The 25,389-nt window shown below is 49.7% G+C and overlaps 1 protein-coding gene across 1 annotated transcript in view; it reads left to right on the top strand.

Moving 5' to 3' along the window:
- ELP3 (elongator acetyltransferase complex subunit 3) overlaps positions 1 to 20,355 on the top strand; it is an 84,713-nt gene extending 64,358 nt beyond the window's left edge. The window contains exons 14-15 of the mRNA XM_035563682.2: positions 1,102 to 1,183; positions 19,831 to 20,355. Coding sequence (XP_035419575.1) covers positions 1,102 to 1,183; positions 19,831 to 19,907 — 159 coding nt within the window. The 3' untranslated portion in view covers positions 19,908 to 20,355. The remainder of the gene's footprint in view (positions 1 to 1,101; positions 1,184 to 19,830) is intronic.
- The last annotated feature ends 5,034 nt before the right edge of the window (positions 20,356 to 25,389 follow it).

The raw sequence follows: 25,389 nt of genomic DNA, 5'->3' as shown, positions 1-25,389 counted from the left end.
TTTTAGAATTAAATCACATCCACTTCGGTTTCAACACAGCCTGAGTCTGTACATCGTGTCAGGAAAAGAGATGAACAAAGAGCCAAGGATAGTTCCTGCATCCTAATGTTAGAAGTGAATTAATCCAATCAATTATTGCCAGATATATAGGACAACTAAGTTGTTAAATAGAGTGGAAAGGCTCTTCCCTTGTTTTGAAGCATTATTTTGATTCCAGTAGCACCCCTGCTGTGCAAGATTTCCAAACATAAATAGAGGTGTGGATCTGGTCCAGAATATTAACGTGATCTTCTGCAATTCTTTTTGCTTTGATATCTTTTATTTCACAAGCTGAGCCTGGTAGGTGTCCCACGAGCTCTGGAGAGCGGTGTGGGTCTGCAGGAGGCACGCAGGTGACTTGATGCAGGCCTTGACGCTCAGACAAGCCTGGTGGCCACTGCGTGCTTCAGTTCTTCAGCCTGAAATGGGCACAGTAACAGCTCCTGGCTCCCAGAGGGGCAGTGGAAATGAAGATTGTGAGGCGCTAAGGCAACAGTTATATCAGAAAAGCTAACAGCAGCTCTAGGCACATCCACTACAACCGATGTCCCTGGCCAGAATTGCAATTTGACAGTATAGGCACCTGCATCCAGTGCCTGTGCTCCATATTTAATCCCTAGCATTAAGCCAGGTCCAGCAAGGCAGCCATCCAGATGGATGGCTGTGTTTGGGCTTGGTAATTTCAGCAGGATAGACTTTGCAGCACGAGGAGTCATGGGATGCGTACCAAGTTGACTTACCTTCACTGCGTTTAACTTCATTCTGTTTCTGCCACTGAGAAGCTGTCAGGCACTAGAGCTGCATATGGATAATCTCATGTTCTGAAGAAGAAAGAACCAAAAACTGGGAAAGCTGCACGGTAAAGTTCAGTGTTAGTACACCTCTGTGCAGGACTCTTCCCAAGCCGCTGTACTTTGCCCTCTCCTGCAATAAGATTCTGGTCATTCCTGTGCCTGAACATACATCTGTTGGAAATGTACTAATGCTTACATTCTGACCTTGCTTATACTTTTCTATTGTTACAGAACTTATATTTTCTTCCTGTTATTTCTCCTGTTACAGGGATTTGGTATGTTGCTCATGGAGGAGGCGGAAAGAATAGCCAAGGAGGAGCATGGGTCATGGAAAATTGCTGTAATTTCAGGTACCTTTGCTTTATCCTTTTTTTTTTTTCATCTTAATCTGAAAATAAACCCACTACAGCTAGCACCACTGCTGTGAACATTCATCGTATTAGCTTGAAAATGAGCATCAGCAGATGCTTCTTAGTAATGGAGTCAAATTCCATCATAGCTTTGTCCAGTACAATACTATTATCGTAAGCAGCATACCAGAGGACGCGCTGCAGGGATCCATCCTGCTCTTAGTGCCGAAGGAGACAGACTGCGTGACCATGGGTGGCTTCCTCCTCCGAAGGCTGCTATTTCTGAACTCGCTGATTTGGCCCCGTCACAGGTTGTTATTGCTGAGGGCTGCTTTCCAGAGTTTGCGAGGATAGAAAATTGCCAGGCTCCATTTTCGAGCCTTTCTGCAAGTACCGTCATTAGGGTGGACAGATGTGCTTTTAGGATACATTAAGCATTATCATGAAGAAGCGAGCTGTATAAGAAAGAGCTGCAGCCCTTTCTCCTGTTTCATTTTCAAGGCATTGTGACTAAAAAGAGTGGCATCAGCTCATAGTGTGTGCGCGCGTGTGCGTGTGAAGTCAAGGTCAGAACTACCTTTGTGCATTAATTTATTCCTATATTAGCAGTTACGGTAGTTACAGAAAGCTTTTACAGGCATATATGTTCTATAACAGAGGAAGCTGGTAAATTGTATGGGGAGAGAAACTCTTATTGGCCTAAGATTCATTTGTGCTGTGGGACTTGACAAGAAGAGCTGTAACTTAGGCCTTTTAAAAAAACAATAATCCTCTCCCTCCCCACCAAAAACCACTGAAAAGCAGCAAACCACAGATCTGATCCAAGCTGCCGAGTGCTGAAGCGAACAGCCTGTGTGTGTGTTTCCAGCTGTGTCATGTCACGGGGTGTAGGATAGCTGAAGTGAGCTGTCTCAACAAGTACTTGTGACAAGGGCCAGAGCCTGAGTGAGGACAATGCGCAGGCAGTAGCCAGATGCTTCAAGATAATTCTGTGTTCTCTAGATTCCCTGTTCCTTCTTTTCTTAAGACACAGGCCGGTCGTGTTTCCCTATGGCTGCTGCACAGGAGTCAGTTTGAAAATTTGAAATGGGAATTTCATTTGGTTAAGAAATGTCCGTACCAGGTAGCTCCTCAAGTGGAAATGTTGTTTTTTTGTTTTTTGTTTTTTTTTTTGCCAGTAACGTCTTGGTTTGGGATTCATGGAGAGAGGCAGCCACAATCTCTCTGTGATGAAGAACATTTAGTTCATCAAGAACAGAAAACACATAGCAATTGCTAAAAAATGATCTGTTGAAGCATTCACGTTACTAATTTTAGCTGTATTTTAGCAATCTGATATGAAGAATGTAGTCTTTGCATTGAAATGCAGTGCAAGAAGTCTGTCTTGCTGTGTGCACAATTTGTGTCATCTTACTAAGGCCTTGTCTGTGATTTTTAATATTTTTTTTTCCTGGACTGCAAAGTACGATACGGTACAATTTGTCTCTATAACAGAATACTACTGCATCTGCAAAGAACAGAAGTTTTCCAGCTGTTTCCTTGGAGATGGTTTCACTTGAATTTCGGTTCTCCTGTAACTTTTATCTGAAATACAAATGCAGACAGAAGTTCTTTCTGCATCGGAGGATGAACTTGTTTTTGCTGCTTTTGGTTTCGGAATAGATTTTAAATCTGAGAAGCCATTGAGAGGTTAGGTCTCCAACATACTGCAAAATTTTCACTACTGTCTAGAGAGAAGCCTGGAAGGGAAATCTGCTTTCAAGATGTCTCTCGCAGGGCTCCCTATCTCATTAGTACTACATGTTTTTATTAATGCTTTGTTGCAGTGTTTTCTTTAAGTGTCCTTTCTTCAACAGTATTTTCCAGTCTGGCATTCAAGGGCTACATCAGTACTAGTTAATTAAATAGTGCCAGAACATCCAAACTGCCTCTTCAGGGAATGGTCCCCGATGCATGCTGATGCATGCTCTCTGCCAGAGAACTGTGTGGGTCAGTGCTAGTCCTTCTGGACCAAAACCTTCCCGAGGCTCTGCTGGTAAAGTAACAGAAGTGAATGGCTGAGTTTCTGTACTCTGACAATTATTATTTTGCAAATTAGAAATACTTTTCTCCTCTCTTTCATTTCTTCCAAAAGAAATGCGTGAGGTTTTCAGGTAAGGCTTTACAAAGGATTGTGATTATTGGCTACAGGTTAGGGCTCATCTCTAAGATTCAGGTTCAGCTCTGGTTAGAAATCAGCAGCAGTCATCATCTGCGACTGTTCCCTACCCTGGCTTCTCCTACTGATTAATTTAGGGCAGCACGTTTCCTTGGGCCCCCGAGCGGCAGGGTGTCCCCTGGTGCCCTGCTGCTGCCAGGGAGCCTTGCTCTGCTCTGCCCATCACTGAAGATGTTTTCCTCTCTCCACGCCAGGAGTCATGCAGCTGCTCTGGGGTCTGCTCACCCTGTAGAGAAGGAATCGGGGAGCCAGGTATGTCCAGAGGGCTCCAGGAGTCTCTGGCAGGTTCTTTGCCACAGCCTTGGACTGAAGCGTGGCTTGAAGTTACCTCGGAAATGCATTTAGTTCAAGGCAGGTTAAGGTCAGTTCAGATGAAAGTATTGATGTACAACATCCAAAACAAGCAGTGCTGTCACAATTGTTACGAAAAACAGGAAAGAAATAAAAAAAAAAGCATGGCTAATCTGTTTTTAGCGAGGTTACAGCAGCAACATCTCTCTCCTGTCCAGGTGGTTTGCTGCCCTTCCTGATGAAGGCGGCAGCCAACACTTCCTGACATCTCGGGCTGTGGCCATTAGAGCTAGGAAACCACTTGCTAGGAAACCTCTCTCCGTGGAGGAGCGTGTTAGCCGCCAGAGCCAATTTTCTTTTGTCCAGGCACCCCAGAGGACTTCAGTCACAATCTTTTCCCCTCTGACTCCGCTTCCTTCCCACGTGTAACCCAGTCAATGCTCTTAATTAAACAGTATTTCGCTTCCCTGCAAGCTCGCATGTCCCCTTCGCTGGGTCAGGCGTCGTGTCTTGCACTTTCCCATTTCTTGCTTCCACGAGGGCAAAAATTCCTTCCCCCTCAGCAGTGAGTCAGTGGCGTATTTCACCGTGTTCACATTTTTATATTCTGTATCAGGCAGTACTGTAAAATCACTTGATACAAACATGTAAATGGGAGACAAGTGAGTAAGTCATGATTGCCTCCTGATTAAGATCGCTAGGACCATAATAATCAGCTTGGGGTGACTGATCCCAGCATCTTTCTCCTATGCATGCTGCAGCAGTCAGGAATCCACAATCACAAGGCTGTGAATAGAAATTAAACTAATACCACCTGTTTTCTGTAGTCTCCACGAGAGATAAAATCGTTCATTATAGTCGGTGACTCATCTCCCAGTCTGTTGGTGCTGCTCGAGCACACTGTCTCATGTGTTTAAGGAAACTGTGCCTTTGCCTTTTGCAGTTACGGAGGTTCAGAACTTTCTAAAAGTAAATCTGATGCATCATACCGGTGTCAAATTCACCTGCAAGGGAAAGCGTTAAGGGGAGAGAAACTGAGCTGGCACAGAAATCAGAGGTAAAGTTTCAGGGCACATTCGATGGTACTCTGAAGTATCTTGATTTGCTCATGTAAATAGCCTTTTGGTCACCTTCGAAGTAATAAATTACTCGAGTAATCAGTGCCTCAGAGTTCATATTGGATGTTGATTCATGGGCTGCCTCGGAGATTGCCAACTGGCAAGGTGTACTCAGGAGACCATAGGACGAGGCTCTGAAGTGCTGCGAGGATTGATGGGGATTGCTAGGGCTCCCCGGAGTTTTACTTCCATTGCTGGTTGGATATTTTTAGAAACGCCAATCTTATTAGCTATTAATAAGAGAAGAAGTGGCCCAAGATAAGTGGAAATACGGGGATGTTAATGAATTGCCTCTGTGATGTTTGTCTGCTTTAGATTGATGGCCTTTGAAAAAAAAAATTAATTAGGTGGCTTTGGGAGAAGCCAAGGATAAACCCGTGCTAGTGGGTTGGTGCTATGGAATAGCTACTGTGTACAATCCCCTAGTTCTTAACGAACTTCACTTTTGCAGGTTTAAGAATGTAACAGCATTGAAAATAGGCTTGATACTGTCTTAACTGGGATTTTGGTACGGGCATGAACAGGAATACTGCTGTTCTTAAGCAAGGACACTGCTGCAAAAAACAGCATTCTGAAAGCATGTTTTGGAAGGAAGCTTTTATATTTTTATAAATTTATATACAAGTATATAGTTTCATAAAATATATAGTCGTGTGGCCTTACTTCTGTATAATACACACCAGAGACTTTAGTCTGGCTTGCATCTGTCCCAGGTTCCCACTTCCTAAAACACGTTCAGCTATCTTCATTCGTTAAGGCTTTGTGTATATGGACATTCCACAGTCTCCAGGCAGTGCTGCACTGAGATACCTTGTTGTTTTTCTGTTTAAGTTTTGAAAATCCGGTCAATTCAGAGGAGTGTATCCGTCTGACCGTTCCGTGCATGCTTTCCTTGCTAGCGTGTGCTCCATCGTGTTTTTTCCTGTCTTCATCTGCAGGAGCTTTCCTTAGAGTGGGCCGAGGAAGAACCAGTAAGACAAACATGACACAGGGGTTGAATGTATGGGGATACCTTTTGTGCTCCCTCCATCCTCAGCAACTCTTTCTCCAACCTCAACCCAAACAATCCCCTAGTTTATAAAACCCAAACAACCGGGGAAAAAATACCCACAAATTGTGAGGCTGGCTTAGGCAGGAAGTATTTAGAGATCAGAGTCATGAGGAAATGGAGGTGACTTCCATGCAAGCGACTTGTAATACGCAGCGGTATAAATAGACTTGAATCAGAACTGTGAGCAATTGCAGTTTTTAGGGATTTAAAAATAAATATAGTTTTCTTTCTTAGGAATCTTCCTCTCTGACCGCCAGTGTTCTCACACTGCCCACAAGTGGTAATCCTCCTTTTCAAGCCTGCACAGGGGTTAAGGGCTTAAAGCTTGTTTTTAGCCAAGGCTTTGGGTTTGGAATTCGTCAAGTCGTGGGTTTCATCTTTTGTCGTGTTTACAACCCAAATTTTGATGCAGGTTCGCAGTCCACCTTTTCAACCGCTGCTTCAGCCAAGAATTACTTCTGGCTTAAGGCAGACTTATCTCCAGCGCACTTTGCCCACTTCTGGAGGCTGGTACAGAAGCAGTAACTCTGCTCCCTGGTTTACGGGTTTCACCCTGTAGGCTGGGGAGCATCCTGCATCTCATCAGCTGCGCTCGCCCTAAGCAGAGCAGGGTGAGGACCTCTCCCTGTGCCAGGAGCTGAGGTGCTCGTGAAGCAGTTAGCAGATTTTCCTTTTCAAGCACATACAAACCAGGACTGTGCAAATGAACGCCATCAGTTCCTGCGCTCCTTCAGAGTACATTAGTTTGTACTCCTAGCAAAAAAATGTCAGTGTTTCCCAGCAGACTCTTTCCACAGTATTTTGTTCTTGCTGTTCTTGGGGTAAACAGGTTCAGCTGAACCTGCCTCCTCAAAATCTGTCTCTTTGCTCTTGGAGATGTTTAATCTACAAGCAGACAAGGCAAAAGATGCAGCAGGATTTAAAAGGATCGCCTTTACAACAGTATGTAAAACCATGCAAGGTTACTCTCAAACAAAGGAAAATCTGAGGTCCCCTGCATCAGGCACCCAGGAGTCATCGCAGGCAATGAACCGGGGAATGATGCACAAAGCAAGCTCGGCTGTACAGCAGCTGCCTCGTGGAGTATCTAGTTAAATATCACTTCATTTGAAGAGGGCCGGTGGGAGAACTGCATTTAATTGACTATAGAATCAATGACAAATGCACTAGGAGTGCATTTGCAAGGCAAGACGAGCATTTGCGAGCCAGGTTAGGACGGGCAGTTTGGATTCTGGCACTACATGGGGAAATTCGGGTACCGATGGCATGGGAAACAAGAAAAGCCCTGGATATTCTCCCTTCGTGTTTTACATGATGCTGTGGTGATACCTCTGGTACTGCCAACGTGCAGATTCTCCGAATGCTCTTTTCAAAGCTTGCCTCCTGGATGCTGGTGACTGCAGTCTCAGCCCTGGGTGTTTGACCAAACAAACCAGAATTAAACATTTGCAACAACGGGGCGGTTTGGGGGCCTGCTTGGCAGGGTTTCTGTGCAGAGCCAGCAGCGTGCTCTCTGCTCCTTAGTGGTAGGGAGGAGGTGCCCCCCACCACCTAAATCAAAGAGCAAAGTAAAAAAGCAAGCAGCTTGTTTATCATGAAGTCGTTGCTCATTTAAGGTAATTTTCTGCATGAGTGGTGCCTTTCTACTCTTCTGATGTGAGTAGTATATTAGTATGCAGGCTTGGGTAGCTGAATGGTAGACCCTGGAGGCATCACTCTATTATTCAGAGCTCTGGGGAGGTCTGATCTGAAATGTCTGTTTTTCCATTTTCCAGCATTTGTAATTGCATGTGTGTTTTCTTTGCCTCTTGTTGTTTTTTTGTTGTTGGTGGTGGTGGTGTGTGGTTTTTTGTGTGTTTTTTGCTTTTTGTGTGTTTTTTTTTTTGTTTTGTTTTTGCTTCTACTTGTACCTGCTTGGAATTTGCATCTTTTTCCCCTTTAATAAAGCCCCCCCAAAACCTAAATTACACTAAAACAATTTTAAACACGTTCCTCCTCTGATATCCACATGTCTTTAGGTGCTGAAAATGTGGAGGAAAAAAAAAAAAAAACAACCTTGGTGTTTGAGACCGGTGGATGGGCCAGTAAGCTTGTTGAATTTGTAACTGCTTCTTCGTTTTTGGCAATAACTAGGTGCTCGAGTTCTGCATTCAGCATTTTCTCTCCTTTTGGAAGGATGATGCTGCTCCAGTCCCTTCTGGGGACTTCTGGGGACCATTCAAGCGGCGGACAGGTATCTGTTTATTTAGGGTGGGATTTTGGAGAGCTCGATGTGCATCTCCCATTTTGCAGCCCATAGGTCTTGGCACTTGCTTTTGGGAGTCAGTGAGGAGCAGTTGCATGCAGTGACTCAACCAGTACGTTTTTTTTTTTTTTGTCAGAAGCTGCACAGCGTTCAGAGGATGATTTAGAGCAAACAAATGAGCTCTGTGCTTGTTACCCGTGTTCCTCCCAGCCTGCGGCATAAGCGCAGCGCAGCCCTCGTACCTGTTGTTCTTTGATCCAACTTGCAACGTCTTTGCTCCAGACTCTGCCTCCGTCAGGACATGAGTGTGCTGCAGCGGGGCAGATCAATATGTCATTTCTGACACTGCCGATGCTGGGTGTCTGGGGAGGGGAGTAAAGATCGGGTGAGCGTACAGACGTCGTCTTGCTCTCCAGCCGCGTGTTGCTCAAGGACTTCTAAAGTCAGAGAGAGTGCCTTTGTATCCGATAGCCTCGAGGGACTTGCTGCCTTGCCAGTCTGTCTGCCTGCAACAACTGATAAACTTCTCTCCCCATCCCTTTCCGCGAGCTTTCTAGTGTTGGTTGTAATGCCTCGCTGGCTTACCTTGAGCTTGGGAGAAGTCATCCTTCAGCCTAAGTAACGGTGGGTGAAGGGCAGCCCTCTTTAAAACCTTTCCCGTTGTCTCCCTGAGTATTCCTGTTACCGTTATTTTGACTTTGCTGCTCGGCATCCCATAACTAGCCCCATCTGACCCTCGTCGTGTAGCAAGTACTTCAGGCAGTCGTACGGGGATGCACACACTAGTGACCCAAGGTAAGATAGCTGGGCCTGTGTTTTTCACTGTAGTGCTTTGGTTTCAGGAAAGTCATGTGTTTAAAGAATTACACTTTCTTTAAAACAGCACCAGTGATGAGCATGTGAACGTAGTATATAACGTTTTTAAATATTGGAAGTCCAGAGTCCTCCCCCCAAGATGACAGAAGCATAAAGCTCCTGCCTTGATGTACTTACACAAATTCCTCCATTATGGAGCCTTTGTTTTTCCTCTAAGCATCGACTTGATTGTTCTGTTGTCATCCTCTCATTTTGGTGGCTGGCTTTTGCAGTAATGATGACCAGAGAGATTGAAGCCAGTGCTTGCCAATTACTTGAAGCATCTGAAAAATAAAATTTCAAGACTGAGACCTTCCTCTTCAGTGTGCGATAGTTACACATGATACTGAAAAACATGTAGCAGGAATGTTTCCCTACTTCCTTTTCAAATAACAGTTGTGAACTTAAATAATGTGGATGCAGGTGCAGCTCTGGGGAAGTTCCCATCCCAAATGTTTCTGTTCTTCTAACGCATGTGTCGTTCACTTCAGCCATCTAGGAAATCTGGACAGACACTATCAGCAGCAGGTCTACAGAGACAGAAGGGTGAACATGGGTGAACGTGGCAGCGCAGCGATGGCAGCAGCACACACACACACACACTCAAGCTCCCTCCCAAGGACTTAATGCCCCTGGAATGGCCCAGCGCCCTGGCAGATACCTGAGCTGCTCTGGCCAGCCGGTGCCAACACACAGTTTAGCAATAAATGAGCACGAGACATCCATGCGTCACAGCTTGCCCGTGCCCAGGCAGCCTGGCTTTACGCTACGCTCCCCTGGCTCCGAGCACGATCTGGGCTGTTATGCTTTGCTAGCTCCTTGCCAAGTCCTTAATCGCATGCTTCTCTTTGTGAGAAGGGTTGGGGCTGTGCCAAACCAACATCCTGTCCTGGCACCGAAATGCCTTGCTTTGACTCTGGGTGTAATATTGATGTGTGGGGTTTTTTTGTTTTGTTTTAAAGGATGTGTCCCCTCCTGCCTCAAGGATAGCCACTGATTGTACACGTACATTTCCAATGGTATCGTCTCAAAACACTGGTTGTACTGTCCGGCACTGCCTCTCTGTGCCCTTCACATATTTACACACAACTTCTCTGTGTGACAGCCACTTTCCTCTAAGCTTTACAGCACTGGCATGTGCAGAGCCCTATCGGCACCGGGTATATTTCAGCACAAGCAGCTCCCTCCACCTGTACTTACTGTGGAGACAGCAGAGATCAGCAGGTTTAGTACCAGTGGCATCTAACAGTGACAGTACTTGGCTTTTTTGTTTTACCTCTGTAATCCAAGTTTTACGTACCAAGTCAAGGTGGGGCTGTGACTGAGGACTCCTTTTATTCACAGCAAAGGAACTGAAGGTATCCAGCCGCCGAGTAGCTGTCTCTACCTCTATCTACCCGTCTTAAATCGGCTGCCAAAAGGAGACAGACAGCAACTTTATGCTGCCATGTCATCCTTAACGGGTTGGTGTTTCACTCACTGTCCTTGAAGAGCACGCTGCTCGCAGCAGGTGAGCTGGCTCCCTGCTTTAGTGAATCTGAAAGCGGAGGTGCCCTAGGTGAGACTGCTGGTGACTCCAAGGGCAAGGGCCGGGAATGAGCGGACAAAGTATTTACGTGTTGTAAAGACTGTAAATTACTTTTCAAACAGTAAAAGCCAGCTCTATAAATACAGTGCTCTTGCACGGAAGAGCTTTTTCAACTGCAGTATCTGCTGTGACGTCTGTCAGCATTATCTGTTTATGCTGGCATCGGAAAAGCAGGCTAGCTTGGCTTGTACCAACAGGATTGTCTCCTTATCTCTGTGCAGAAGATGCTTGTTCGGGAGGGGTGGGGGATGAGATTGAATTCCCCTATCGCAGGTGCTCGCCCTGTTAAAACCAAACGCACAGAGGTCCTTTAATAAGCACCCTTTCCTTTTTTCCTTTGAAGTGCAGGCATTTTGTCACCTGTGCCTACACCATCTCCGGTTGCCTTGAAACGCACCTCATTGATAATTTACTCCGAGACTGGAGAGGTGGCTGGAACAGCAGCCAAATCCGCGCCGGCACGCCTCATCTTCTGAAGCAGTAGTTTAATGTCTCCCTGCAGCGAGATTTCGCTGTAGCCTCGCTCCAGCCCCGTGACGTAGCAGCCTTATCGCGGCGGTGTGGAGGTCTGGCACCGCCGCCGTTCCACCCCCCCCCCCCCCCCCCCCGCCGCTGTAAGCTAATTACTATGCGGCAAGATGATCAGTTTTCCCCCAGACCAGGTTTCTATTTGTGTTCTGTCAAGTAGAAAATTAACGTGGACGCAGGCCAGGAATGCTTCACGCCTGAGTGCGCGGAGGGTGAAGGTGGCGACGGGAAGGCAGGCTGGATTTCTGAATGGCGGGTGTGGAGGATCAGGTGATGTCAAGCGTCGCCGGCCTGCTTCGTTAGCTGCATCAGCAGAGGAGCCGAGGAGCTGGGGAAGAGCTGGAGAAAAACGCTCGCAGCCCTCACGAGCCGCCCATCCCCGTGTGCTTTGTTCAGAACAAAGCCAAATGAGCAGTGTTTCTGCAGAGCAGGTAAGGGGTGATGTCTGCACAGTTGTAAGCGAGAGGCTAGGTAGCCTGTGTTCATTCATTAGCTGCCACGCTGGAGCCTTTTAAGCACCTCCTCGCACTGCAGAGGTACAAATGTATTAATTGAGTGACTCTGTCCACTTGTGGTGCTCCTGGGCTCCACAACACACAAACTTTTAGGAATCGTCTCGGGAATTTGCAAGAGGGGCGATAAAGCAAACACAGGCAGCAATGAGGTTAAATCCTGATGGATTTTTCCCTGCCTGGTCATTCTCACTTCTTGTTAATCAGTAGCAGTATATTTTGGAGTGTCTCGATGCATTTATTAAAGGTGTGCGGGGCAATAACCTTCAGGCAGAGCCACCTGAACTGCTGAATGTGCCTGTCACTTATGGGAACACATTGCAGGGATTCCTGAGAGGTGTGGGGAGCCTTTCTGCTCTCTTCTTTCTGCTCTTTTCTCTCCCTCCTTTTGCTCACCAGAGGTCATTAACATCTGATTGAGCTCTTCAGCTCTAGATCTGTGGAAACCTTTTCAGTTGCTCCTCGATACAGACATTGTGTTTGTACCGTTAATGGTCTCCCCCCGGTTGTGATGAGCAAGAGAGAGAGCTGAGAAGCAAAGGCTGATTTCAGACCCCACCTTCCTGCACTGGGCGGCTGCTGAAACTTGTTTCCGAAGCTGTGTATTGCGTGGGGAGAGCTTCCTTGGAGAGCTGCTATGGGATGAGGTGGGTGCTCAGGTATGCCAGTTTAATAACTGGTAGGCTAGCTCTCGAGATTGCTGAGTGTTTCTTCCTTGGTGCTTAAAATCTCATAGGCCATAGGAGAGAAAATTGATCATGAATTCCTCTGATGCCTGGTGAGTCATCCTAAATCCCCAGTCTCTCAGTAATACTTTACCAGATGGGTTGAATATTTCAGCAACTGTCTCTGGAAGAAGCCTCAAGACATTACGTAGCCTGTGCATCTAAAATCTCACAAACCTTTAACTTGACAAATTTGGGGGTTAGTAGCAGAAACGTTTCGCTCTCCCTGTCTCTCTCAATGCCCGGTGGCCACACCAGTGGCAGCACTTCGTTAAAGTGAAAAAGACGTTATTGTATTAGGTCTTAAATATTTCATTTTGTTTGGGGTAGAGTCGGAAGATCTGTGAGCTCTGGCTTCGTCTGTCCCAGTTAAAGGCTTTCCCTCTCCCGACCGGGGCTGCTTTCAGTGCAGCTGGGTTGGGGCAGGCCGGTGTAGTCATTAATGAAATATTGCTTCTGTAATAAGGAGATCAATGAGATGGAATCTCACCATCTGGAAGCTCTGGGATGGTTCTTAACTGATTTCTAAACGGCAAGTCTGCAAGTAGAACCAGGGCACCTCCTGTGTGCTGAACGGCACCCCGGAAGTTGAATGCTGCAAAACCAGTTCTTTAATGCTACCATTGGATTTATTACTTATTGTATTATTGGTGACAGTCTTGGGTTTGAGACTTGGCTTTAAGAACAAATCAGCCCAAATGATCAATTTGTTAATAATCTAAGGCTTTTGCTGTGGTTTTCCTTGTACATTTACCCACAGATAGTTCTTCAGTGCGACAGGATGAGAGCAATGGGGTGTATCTTCTTTGCTTTAGTAAAACTTCATAAGCAGCTCACTAAATCATTCCGTCAAGGTACTGAGATACCTTTCCAGAGCAGGGCTGGTGCATCTGTGTCTCACAAAGCACTCGGGCCTACGAGGCTGTGGTCAGACTTTGCTGGCGCCCACGAGACTCCTGCTGGCACTTCCAGCCTCCTACCTCGTCACTGCAGGAGCTGGATGAGGGGATGCTGCCTTTTGTGCGGGAGATGTAAAAGAAGAAAAGAGTTTTTCAAATTAGCCAGGTCATAGACTAGGCCAAGCCATCATAGATTTAAATCGGATTAAATTAAATTAAAGGTGTACAAAGAGCAGGTTGCAAAGGAGGGAATAAAGGTTTCCCTTGGTGTTACTTAGAGGTGAGTTTTCCATCAATTTTATTTATCAAGCAGAAGCCGAGCACAAGTTGGAGGAGGGATCAACATTATCAGAAAGGGACGGCATCTCTTTGCATTCGCATCAAGCCCCCAGTGTTGGTTCTAACGTGGATTTTCAGAGCAGGGACTGGATTTGGCTGCGGGGACACTCGGGGATATGCGGGGCTTTCCGCTGGTGGGTCACGGCTTCAGAAATAATCCAATCTCAAATATGAAAGCTATCGGTGTTTTGTAGCAGAGAGGTGAGTTGGTGAGCTGATGAAGAGAGATGCAGGCTTCAAAATGCTTTTTATCACTGCCTTGATTTGTGATTTCAGACAAATTACCCAGCTGCCTGGGATCTTGGCTCTTCTTCTGGGACGTGGTGATGACAGTACCTCCCTGCTAGACAGAGGTGTTGTGAAAATAGTAATTTAAAATTGCTGGCAAGCAATCTGTGCAGGAAGAAAGCACAACTTTCATTTGACAGAAGAAAATAGAGGCTTTCAGGTGCGGATCTTGCTTCCAGGTTCAAAAAATGGCAACGCGCAAACTAAACACAGGTTAGGCACAATTGCTGCCGGTGCCTTTGGTGCTGTTAATCAGCCAGCCCTTACAAGAGCAAGGCTTGTGAAGCCCTTCACACACGGTGGTATTAAGAGTCGTGTAAGTACATAAAGATATATCTAAATCACAGCTCTAACTGCGACGCTAATTAGCTCTTTGTGGTTGCTGCAGCAGGAGGAGGTCACGAAATACTGAACTCTCCCATGCCTGCCTTCAGTCCCTCCAGAGACGGCTGAAACATGGGAAGAGTGGCTCTGTTAGAGCTCTAACATGCTTAGAGATGCAAAATGCTTTAAAATATTAAAAATGGTTTCAAGTGCTCAATTTTTAAAGCTGATGTGTACTTTCAATGATCTTCTTTTTTAAAAAAATAATATTATATTCCTCTTTTCCATTTGCATTTCCTGGATTATATTTTCTGATGACTGCCAGAGTGTGCGTAGCCCTCAACAATTCTCAACAGAATCCGTTGTTTTAAAAGAAAAGTGAGCATGTCTGTGCTTCCTCTCCATGCTATTTGGAAAATTGAGAGTATCACATTTGTGAGACACTGGGTAACGTTTCCAAAAGCCCTTACTTTTATATTTTAATCTCCCAGTATCTTTAGGAACTTTGGGGAAATAAGGTGACGATTATCCAATCTAAAAAAGAAATCTTTGCTGCAGGGATTGATGTAAGGATTGTTCGTTGGTTTCTTAAATTAATAATGTTCTTTCTGATTGCTCTGAAACGCTCGGGTTTCCTCAGCAATGTTAATAATGGTGGTTTTTTTTCCCATTTCCTGGGTGCTGATAAGGCATTCTGGTTATCTGAAATCCTTCGCCTTTTCCCCGTTGTTACCATTCTCGGCAGTTGGTTGCTAGCGATTCACATGAAGCAGCCTTGTGTTTTCCCTGAAGATAAAATCCAGCATTGTGAAAACTGTAAATGCCAAAGCAAACTAATCAGAGGTCGGGGATGGATATTCTGCGCATTCTTAACTCATGTATCATTTTGGAAATGCGATGTGGGTTTTTTTTAGTTAGCGTCCAGTACACAATAGACAAGAAAAAGTTCTTTCTTCTCATCTTTCCCTGCCACTCTTAAGTATTTCAACCCATGGTTTTGACCCTTCCTCATTTAAGCAGGTCCTACCAACTTGAAGAAGTCTCTTTGCCCAAGCTCTGGGTGCTCTGAGTGGCTGCCAAGTGCCATTAAATGTCAGCTTTGCTTTGAAGTCCTGCATGGAGGACTTTGAACAGCAGTGGATTTCACAACGAGGCATTTTTCTTTCGGCCAGCCAAGTTTCTTCTTGGACTTGGTGGAGGTCAAGGCAAGAAGCATAAAGAAAAACCTAAAACTTCTCTTTTACTAGCAGCCCAGAGTCTCCACCAACACTCATGGGGAAAAAGACGGTTGTGTTTGCTCGCTTGCCGCTGACATCATGCTCCAAGTCACCCGACCCCAAGTCTTGAGAGCTCCAAAATGTGAGCTTTGTGATCCATGAAAGATGGCCTTTGAATGCTCCTAGCGCTTTGGCAGCAGCAGTCCGATCACGGGAGATGTGCTTGGAGACCAAGGAGACCCTCCCAGCACTTTAGTTCCCTCTGCTCTTTTAGCTGTGTTGAAAACTCAGATCCTTCTGGGCTGTCCTGTGGCTTCCAAGCCCCCAGCCCAGCTCCGTGCAGCCGCTGTGTTTTTTGCTGATGTCCCTGTGAGTACTGTGCGTGCATGGAAGCATTGGTCTCTTCCTCCTCTGTGCCGTTTGGCAACCACAAAAATGACATCCCGGCTGTGGCAGAATCACTGCCTGGCTTCAGATTCACTGCTGGTTCTGGCAAAGTTCATGGTGCTTCGAGTGTAGGGTCTCCCTCTCCTGTGCTAACCACGAATCCCTCTCTCAGCACCCTTGGAGGACGATCCTACTCGACAGATCCTACAGGTGATGCGGGTGCCCGCACAGCGAGCCCAGAGCTCCCTCTTCCCAAGGCAAAGCACCGAGCCAGGTAGTTTAGTCCCACAAAATTTGGAAGAGGTTTCGCTCTCGGCAGAATTGCGGTCGGCACGCTAATGGTTGGTGGCAATTTGGGAAGTTCGGCCGATTCAGGTTTGCTGCCTTGTGCTGCCCAGTGACTGCTTCTAAGAAATGTTCAGAGGGGGAAGGAAGCCGTGAGCTGTTTTCGCACCGACTGCGCTGCTTCGGGAAGGATTTCGGTTGCTGCCAAAAGATGTGGAGGCCTGCGTGGAGACAATCCTCTCGTGTGCCTCAGTAAGTCTCTGCTATGGAAATTTTATGAACTATTAGGAGCTCTTTAATGATCCTGAAAACAGTCTCATTTTCACTTAGTTCTGTGACCAGTGAGCCATGGGGAAGGAAGCTTTGAGGATGCTCGGCCTCTGCTGCTGCACTGCAACATTTCTGTGTGGCAGAGTTGAGTCAGAAGAGTGTATTTATGGGCTCTGCACAGAAAAGGGCACGGGCAGGGGGGCTGCACGTGGGCCATGAAAGCTGATTTCCACCGTCCTCCTCCTGGGCCAGAGGAGTGTTTAACCCTGGCACAGCGGTCACCTTTCTCCATCCCCTAACACAGGCGAGCTTTTTTTTTTTATTTATTAAATTTTGCGGTGTAAATGTTATGGTAACAAGCCAGGCTCGGAGGTTTTTATCAGTAGGCTGCGCCGTTATTCAGACGCTACCAAAAGAAGAGAACAAAAGGCTATGAAACGAAGCGGCAGCCCTTGCCAGGGGATGTGTCACTGGAAGATTGCAGCGAGGGACGCTTCCAAAACACCTCAGCTGGCCCCGAGCTGTGGGTTTCTGTCCAGGTCGGTGTGCCGAGAGCCCCAGCCCCTCTCCCAGCCACCGACGGTGCTTGGAAGTGGTTGTTTGAAACCTCTGCTGGCTTCAGGCTCTACTCGACCACGTAGTTTGATGTGGAATATTTAAAACCCCATTTTAAAAACCTAGAATGAGAGATGCAACTAATCCTGGCTTAGAAGGTCAGACAGCTTCTTGGGACAGCTTCTGGCCTTTCTCTTCCATTCTCGTGTGATATTTCTTTTGTGATACATCTGGGATGATGCCTCTTCTGTCCCGTGAGTGCAGGTGCAACTTTGAGTGGGATGCGTGCTGCCCTGGATCCCGCTGGCCCACCCTGTGTAGGTGAGCCCTAAATCAGAGCAGCAAGGATTTGGGAAGAGACGGGTGCCTTCCTTTCCAGCATGCTTCATGGATAAGTACCGTGTGTGCGTTAGGCATTGCGGACTGCTTCTCCAGCCCTTAGCTTTAGTGTGACTTGTGAGCAGCCGAAATGGCACGTAGTTTTAATACCTGTGATTTTCTTAACTTTTCTTACGTTGATATTCTCCCGAGCAGAAGCCAGCAGCATAGTCCTGCTCCTTTGTCTGTCGTTTGGGCTTTGCATTCATACGAAGTTGAGATAATTTCACAACGGAGATGATTTATCGGCAGTTATTAGTGCCCCACGGATCTTTTTCTCCATGTAGCGGTGCCTACTGGGTTTTACTTCTCTGGTGGATGAAGAAGGCAGAGTGGTTTCTGGCTGCCAGCCTGCTTTTAATTCCACGTTTCAACACCCTGTTTCTCTTCCAGTTGTGTCACGTTGATCGCAAAATGTCCTTTGTCCGTAGCGCCTGTGATTTCCTGATACACTTTGACTACAAAGAAATGCCTTCGTGTGAATGGCATCCTGGTGGATCTTGCAGGCTGGGTTGGTTAGCCTTTGGGTTCAGAGCTGAAGCGAATCCTTTGCTCGTCCTCCCGTGCTGCGCATGGGTTTGTTTCACGGACACCTTGCTGCGTTTCAGCGCGGTTCCTTTCAGAGGAAGCTAAGCTCCAAGCTGGAGATGTGCAGCAAGGCGGCCGTGCTGTGCCTTTGCCTCAGACCTCGGCGTGGGCACCTCTTTCCTCCTCTCCGCAGAAGACATTGCTGCTGAAGGACGGTAATTGTGCGAGAAGTTGCGCCGCGAGCACGGCTGGGATGACGACGGAGGTGCCTTGCGGGGCAGCACCGCGTGGGACCCCAGGGGCACGGGGCCGGCCGACTGCATCATCCGTCTTGTTAATGGCTTGAACCCATCGCCCTCAAATGAGAAGAAGCTGGGACTTAACTAGCGCCTCTTAATAGCTGCGAGATTAATGGAGGCAGCACACAGTGCTCCGATGCAACCTCCTCGGCTGCCTTCTTTTAAAATCCACACATCTCCCGAGATCTTGGGGAAAAAAAGGGGAATTTTAAATAACTCTAATCAAGGTGGGTTTAAGACCATCACCTCCAATTGTTCTTTAGCTTCAAGAGGACTCTTCTTCGGCTTAAATTTCGCTAATCCTTTTATCTGAGTCGTGCCATTGGTGGGGTGGCTCTGCTGTTTTACTGCCAAAATCTGCGTGTCATCTCCCAGCATCTCTGCTAACCCAGAGGATTTTTAGGCAAAATACTGATAAAGGGGATGGTTTGCTGCGGGTCAGAGATCCCGACTCCCCTGGGTAGGGATCAGGAGGAGGGAGTGGAAGGGTTGCAGCGGGCTGGTGTTTCTCCTTGCCTTGAGGCTCGTTCTGAAGCCAAGTGAATTCGGATCCCTTCAGCTTAAGCCAGAATGAGGGGAGACGAGGATGTTTCACGTGTCTCTTCCCATGCCGAAGTTAACGTAACGCTTCTCTAGGATGTTGGCTGGGCATTTACCTGGAGCTGGGGCACTTAAGCAGCTCGGTAGCTACTGCAGCGTGCACTCAGGAAGCACCTTGGGGCTCCTTTCCCCGAGTCTGCCAAAAAGGCAGAGGCTGAAGCTGCTGGAGAGGGAGCAGCGTAGGGTCCGAGAGGGTCACCAGCTGCACCAGGTCACCACCTGGCGGAGATGGCAGCCGATTCCTGGAGAGCTGCTTCCAAGTGCCACAGCTTCCAGGAACCGGCCGGAGGGGTGAGATCAGAGGAACGAGGGGCTGCTTTTCTCGTAGAGCTGCGTCCTGGCTGTCCTCCTGTCCCTGCCCACCAGCTGCGCTCACAACGGTGCCGCAATGCCAAATCCTTCCTCCCTCCTCCTCCTCCTCCCGATGACTAATGTCTGCATCTGTGAGTAATTAGATAAGGTGAGGGGGAAGGCTGCTCTAATGGACCTGTCCTGCTGCAGGGCGCTGCGGGGAAGGCAGCTGTTTGTGGGGCCGGGCTCACCCCGAGCTGCGCCGCTGCGGGGCCTCATTAAGAGAGGAAGGCGAGGGAAGAGGCCGTCTGAGAAGGGAGGCATTCGGAGGCTGCCTTTTCAACGAGGAAATTGGATTGTGGCGGCGGGGCCCACTCGTCTATCTGAAGTGGAGCTGAGCTCATTTCTGAGAGCGATTGGACAGAGTTCGCCGGGCTTTAGAGCCCTTCAGTTCCTGGTAATGGTGCCTGCAGCTGGGCTGCTTCCTCTCGAGAGCCCGTCTTTGGTTTCTGCTGTACCTGGGGTGCTCCGAACTCCTGGCTCTCAAACATGTCTCACTGTTGTTTTCTTCCTCTTTCCCTTGCAGCTCGCAGACTTTCTCAGGACAGAGGACAGGGTGCGTGATTCAGGGTAGAAAGAACAGCTACGTTACCATCATTTTCTCCCTCAAAAACCAGCATTTTCAGTCCAGGTGCTAATGAGCAAATATCCCTACCCTGGCACAGCAGCCAGGGAGGTTGAAGCAGACAGCTCCTTTTGGCACCATCCCTCCACAGAAGTGACTTCCCTGTCTGGCCCTGGCTTCTCAAACTGCTTTGTTACCACCCTGAATCAAAACTTTTTGTCCTTCTTGCAGGTGTTGGCACAAGGAACTACTACAGGAAGATCGGCTACGAGCTGGAAGGGCCGTACATGGTGAAAAGGCTGGACTGAGCCCCGGGAGGCCCTCACCCTCCAGCTGCTGGGAGGAGAGAGGACAACACCAGACTCATCCTGGGAGGAAAGCTCACGGTGCTGGATTGAAGCTGAAAACCAAAGCCTGCCAGCTGCAAAGGACTTGCTTATGCCAGAGCCCACGGCAGCAAATGGGGCGTCTCCCCTGGGGCACACAGTTCTCCTGAGAGCTGCCCCTGCCCCAGGAGAGGTGATGGGCATGACATGTGTCTTGTTACCCACAAAAGCCTGCCGGATAGCCGGGGCTGGCTCTGAGGCATTGCAATACAGGACTGAAGCACAGGTGAACTGAAAGCTCTGAATTTGGGGGCCCTGTCAGGCAGCCTAGTGTGAAAAATGTCCATTGTTTCTCTGATGCTATCTTTTGGGCTTTTAACGTGCGTTGAAATTGCGTTCAAAACGAATGAATTCCTTCTCTTTGCATATCATTTCTGCTGCCTTGGCTGCTTTCTGTCCATCCCGAGACATGCGCATTGATCCTTGTATGGTGGGAGGCCACTGAGGATTGGAAGCCAGTACAGTCCTTGCTAGTGGTAGGATTTGGGACTAAAATGTAACCCAAACCTCTACGGAGACACACAGTCGCACCTCCGAGGTCTCCAGGCCAACCTCCCTCAAAGCAGGCTCGATTAGCTGAGGTTGCTCAGGGCTCTGTCCGGCCAACGCTTGGATATCTCCATGGTGGAGAGCCCACACCATCCCGGTCCCTGTTTCAATATTTGACCACCTCTAGTGTGAAAAAGCTTTATCCTAATACCAACCACCCCGGTGCCCTCCACTAGGCTCAATCCAGTTTAATCTTCATTTTCTCCACCCAGTCTTCTATTTCTCTGTCCCGTAGCTCACAGATTTGGCCACAAGGTGCCATCTGCCAGTGGTGCCAGAGGCCTTGCCAAGGTCAAGGTGTACAACATCAGCTGTCCTTGTCCCCACTGCTGTCACCTCGCTGCTGAAGGCAGTCAGGCTGCTCAGGCACAATTTGCCCGTGAGGAATTCCCAAGGGCTGCTCCCGGCTGTTCCCCTCCTTTCTGGAAAGGGCTTTGGGGAGCATTTGGGCCCTAACTTTCCCCAGGACGGGATTCATTCAGCTGGAAAATACAGGGATGTTAAAGCTTCCTTGCACAAATGGGGCGAGGTGTGAGCGAGCTGTGCCCTGGGGGAAGAGCTCAACACCTTCCTCACCTCCTCCCAGCCCTTTGGTGGGCGAGGAGGGTGCAGGGCGGGTGGGTGTCCAGTGTCATGAGCAAGTCCAGGTTTCAAAAAGCATGGTGGTGCTGCCTGCTTGGTTATACCAAATCCATGGGAGCCACGAAGCAGAAAGGCGCCGCCGCAGCAGCCGGCACGCTCAGAAAGCAGCGGCCGAGCTCTGAACTCCTCCGCTGCTTCCTCGTAGCACTTCAATCAAAAATGGGGTAGAAACGCGGAGCAGCGGCTTGTAGAGGACTTGACATTTGGGGAGTAAATATAACAAATGACTCTGCCAGGAGCCTTCTGGAAACTTCGCAAATAACGAGCCTTCGGCCACACGTGATTAACTCGGAGCAGCTCCGCGAGGAAAGCTCGGGCGGGCGCGGCACGGCGCCGGGCAGTAAATGTGCTTCTGCCACCGTGATCTATTGCTGCTCCCGCACGGCGGCTGCCGGGGTCAGCGGCGAGCACCACGCTGACGTCTGCTGACGCACGGGCTGCGAAGGCGGCGGGCGGCTGGGCAGCGCGTCCCTTCGGGGGGGAGCTGAGACACCTGGCAATAAAGGTTTAATTATCGAGGGGAAGCTCCTGTGCCCTGCCTTTGAAGGGCTGGAGGGTGGAAACCTTGTTGGGACCCAAATCCTGCGCGTGGCTGAGCCTCGCGCCCTCTACGGATGGCTTGGTTTAAAGAGGGGAGGCGGAGGCTGTTGCTTCTGGAGGTGTTGAACTGCTTTTTCTTCCTCCGAGCCACTGGTAAATGGGGCATGTTAAGCTTCTGCTTCTAAAAGCAGAGATGAAAATGGATGTGCTGCAAAGGGACGCGATCGCTGTGCAGCATCGTTGAGGTGCTCCGCAGAATTTGGGTGTTCTGGTACCAAATTATGACTCACGATGATGCTTTCAGCCCTGCCAGCCCCGCTCTCAGGTACTGGCCAGAAAAACTCAACGCTTCCACATGTCTGAAAGCTTGGCCCTCTGGCAAAACCAGGAAATACCGGATACATTTATTTAAGGCGGAGGCTTTTTGGGCTTGCTAGCTGATTTATCAAGAAATAAAATCTTTTTTCTGACTCTTATATTTAGCTTTCCTGTTCTTTCTGTGGCGCTTTCGTGCTGCACTGGCTCAGCTTTGCGCACAGCTGGCACGCTGGGCTGGTCTGCAGAGGCTGGGGTTGGTTTCTCCATGCGATGAATCGATGCGACCGGGTGAGATGAACGCAGCCGAACGAGCAGTGCCTTTGTGCTTCAGCCTGAGCTTTTTCTTCTGCTGGGCAGGGGGAGTTCCTCCAAATCCCGCTCCTGGTGCGTGCCCTGCTTGCAACCACCCTGAGCTTTGGGGGGGGCTGATGCCCTGTGTTGCTGCTTCGTGCGTCTGCCTGGGCTCGAAAATACGCTGGGACGTGTCCACTGCCTGCAGGGAGCCGGCCCTGTTAGCAGGTGCCTTCGGATGTGCGAGGTCTCAGCGGGTTCGAGCAGAGCTCATGTGCTCTGCGGTGCCTGGACACGAGCCCGGGCACGGCCGCTGCCTGCCCTGCACGCCGCAGGCTGGCGGGGGGGGGGGGGGGGGGGGGGCGAAGCAAAACCACGCTTCCCGCTGCCGCTGCGATGGGCTGACAGCGTTCCTGGGCTTGAAGCACACCGGGAACAACCAGTAATAAATCCGTGATGGCCGGGAGGGCTTCACACAGCTCTAGCTGCAAAAACGGAAGGAGCAGAGGCAGAGTGAGAACCTGTGGGAGGAAAGGGGCCGCTCAGAGCCTTGCTGTGCTGATGCTTGAAGCGCTGTGGCCGCCTCTTGAGCTGCACTTAATTAATGCTGGGTGGGCCGAGGGGCAGCGTACGGGATCTGGTACCCAAATAACAAACTGGGGGGGGGGGGGGGGGGGGTTCAACAGGCTCCCGGAGGGGCTGTGGGCGCACAGCATCGACCGTGTACAGCAGGCACAGCTCAGCTGTACCCAGCGCTGCTCTTTGCACCGGGGCTTGTACGGCACAGCCATGGTCTTGCTCATTGCCAGGCCAGTCCCTGCTCGCTGTTTCGCCGTGTCACCTCTGCTGCCTTGTAACAGATTTCACACGGGCAGGTGACGTGCAGACATCTGAGCTCCAGGAGCCGGGGCTGAGGCTGGGCAAGTTGGGCTGGCTTGTTCGCGGCCGGGCTGCTGGTCCTCGGGGCCAGGAGGCGGCTCAGCCACAAGGAAGTTGTTTTCTAGTTGTCCGCCTATTTATTATTTGCAACACTCCGACAGTCGGGGATATCACACAGGTTTGGTTTTCCTTCGTTAAAACAACACCCCTGTCAGAGCAGGCACCTCCTCCTTACCGAGCTGTGCTGTAGGAAGTCGGCTAATTGCGTTTGGCAACTAATTGCCAAAGGCAGCGCTGCTCTGAATGCCAGGAGCAGCTCGTGCTTCGCTCGCCTGGCTCGGGCAGCACGGCATTTCAGCGTGTTGCGTTTCTCCTGGGCTATCTTTTTGCGATGCTGATGTTCCTCAGCGCTGGCTGCAACGGGGGAACAGGCTCAGGTGCAGCAGGAGCAGCAATAACCAGCTCGGGGCAGGAGCACCAGGGCGCGCGCCCCGCTTCCATTGCCGTGCTTTTACGTTTGCTGATGTGAAAAGCAGCCCTGCCAGGTTCAATACTTCTCTTGCTTCTATTTATACACCTCTTCCTTGTTGCTTTCAAATCCTCTTCTGCCCCTGCCTCGGCAGCGATTAGCGAGAGCCTGCTAAGTGCACCCACTGCTCCCACTGTGCGCTCGGGGCTGCAGAGCAGCTCCTGCTCTCCCCGGCTGCGGGGAGCCGCTCTTCGCCCGGGATTGCTGCTGCCAGAGGCAGGGGGAGCCCTGCTGGGGCCAGGGGGTGCCTCTGGCTGCTGCTTCCAAGGCTTCCTCCTTCCCCAGGGGACCACGGGGGCTTTTGCCCTTGTTTCTTGCCACCGCTGCCGTGCATCCCAGCGGTGCTTGGCTGCTGGGGGAGGGCTTGGGGCTGCTGCCCACGTCACACAGGTGTCCACAGGTGCTCACCCCAAGAAGAAAGCACGTTCTGTGCCCGGGTAAAGCGTGCCGTGAGCCCGTTGCTGAAGGACGCCGCTGCACCCGGTGCTTGCCCCTGCTGCGAGCGAGCAGCGTGGAGGCAGGCAGGGACGTGCCTGCGCTCCTCGGGCAGGTCTGAGCCCTCGGTTTTCTTCCCTGCATCACCGCCGCACCGAGGGGTCCTGCGTCCATCCGGCCTGACGCTGCTCCGGTGCTCAGCCCAAGCCTGCGGGACCCGGCGGGCATCGCTCTGCTTGCACGGCTCTGCGGCTAAAAAAGAAAAGAGATGCTCCAGCACCTGCACAGCCCCCTGCCCTACAGAAACCCACGAGTGGCCACGTGCAGCAGGCTTGCTCGCTGCTCGCTGGCTGCCCTGGTGCAGTACCTGCGCTGTCTGCCTGCGGCTTCGCCGGCTGAAGTGGGTCCTGCTCCCAGCTACGTGGGTGAGCGCCCAGCTCAAACAAAATGAACGAGCTGGCCACGATTCAACCTTTTCATAGAGAAAAAGCTGTTCCCAGGAGCCACGGGGTCTGATGCGCTGATGGCTTTTGGCAGAGCGTTGAGCGGCTCGGGACGGGAAATCCGCCGTGAAGGGCCAGCTCCAGGGGAAGGGCGTCTGGCTGCAGCCCGAGCAACCACAGCAGGGAGCTGGGGATTTAAGGGCAGCTGGGGGATGCCACCCCAAAATCGAGGTGTTAAAGCCTGATGAAGCGTCGCTTGCAGGAGCTGAGTCATAAAACAAGAGGCCGCTGAGTCTGCGATGAACGCAGTACGGGCAGGAGTGGCCGAGCTGCTCTGCTGACATTGCTGTTGGGGGCGATTTGTACAGCGACGTTTGGAAGGGATGAATTTAGCAGAACAAATGTTGTTCAGCTGGGGGGGAAACAAAGAATCTCCATTTTCAGACTCTGGTTGGCACCTCCTGTGTCCAGCTGGTAACTCAATGCCGCGGTTAGCTTTCCGAAACCCCGGCAGCTCTAACCAATATCAAAAAGTGAACTGGAAAAAAGAGAGAAATAAGGGAAAAAAAAAAATACACTAACCAGAAATACCTGAAGATACCAGGTAGCCTCTCTGGTGCCTGCAAAGCCTCGTGCCCCAGAAGCTCGCTGGGTGGCTGGGCTGTGCAGGTGCCCAAGGACCGAGCCCCTCCTGCCAGCTCGGGTTTTTTGTTTGCCTTCTTCGCTCGTGTCCGTGGTGCAGCAGCAGCGGGGGCGGCCTCCTGCCTGCAGGGCAATA

This window comes from Cygnus atratus, chromosome 3 (genome assembly GCF_013377495.2).
Source record: "Cygnus atratus isolate AKBS03 ecotype Queensland, Australia chromosome 3, CAtr_DNAZoo_HiC_assembly, whole genome shotgun sequence".
NCBI lineage: Eukaryota > Metazoa > Chordata > Aves > Anseriformes > Anatidae > Cygnus > Cygnus atratus.
Note: the sequence above shows the minus strand (reverse complement) of the source record. Positions and strands in the feature narration are given on the sequence as shown.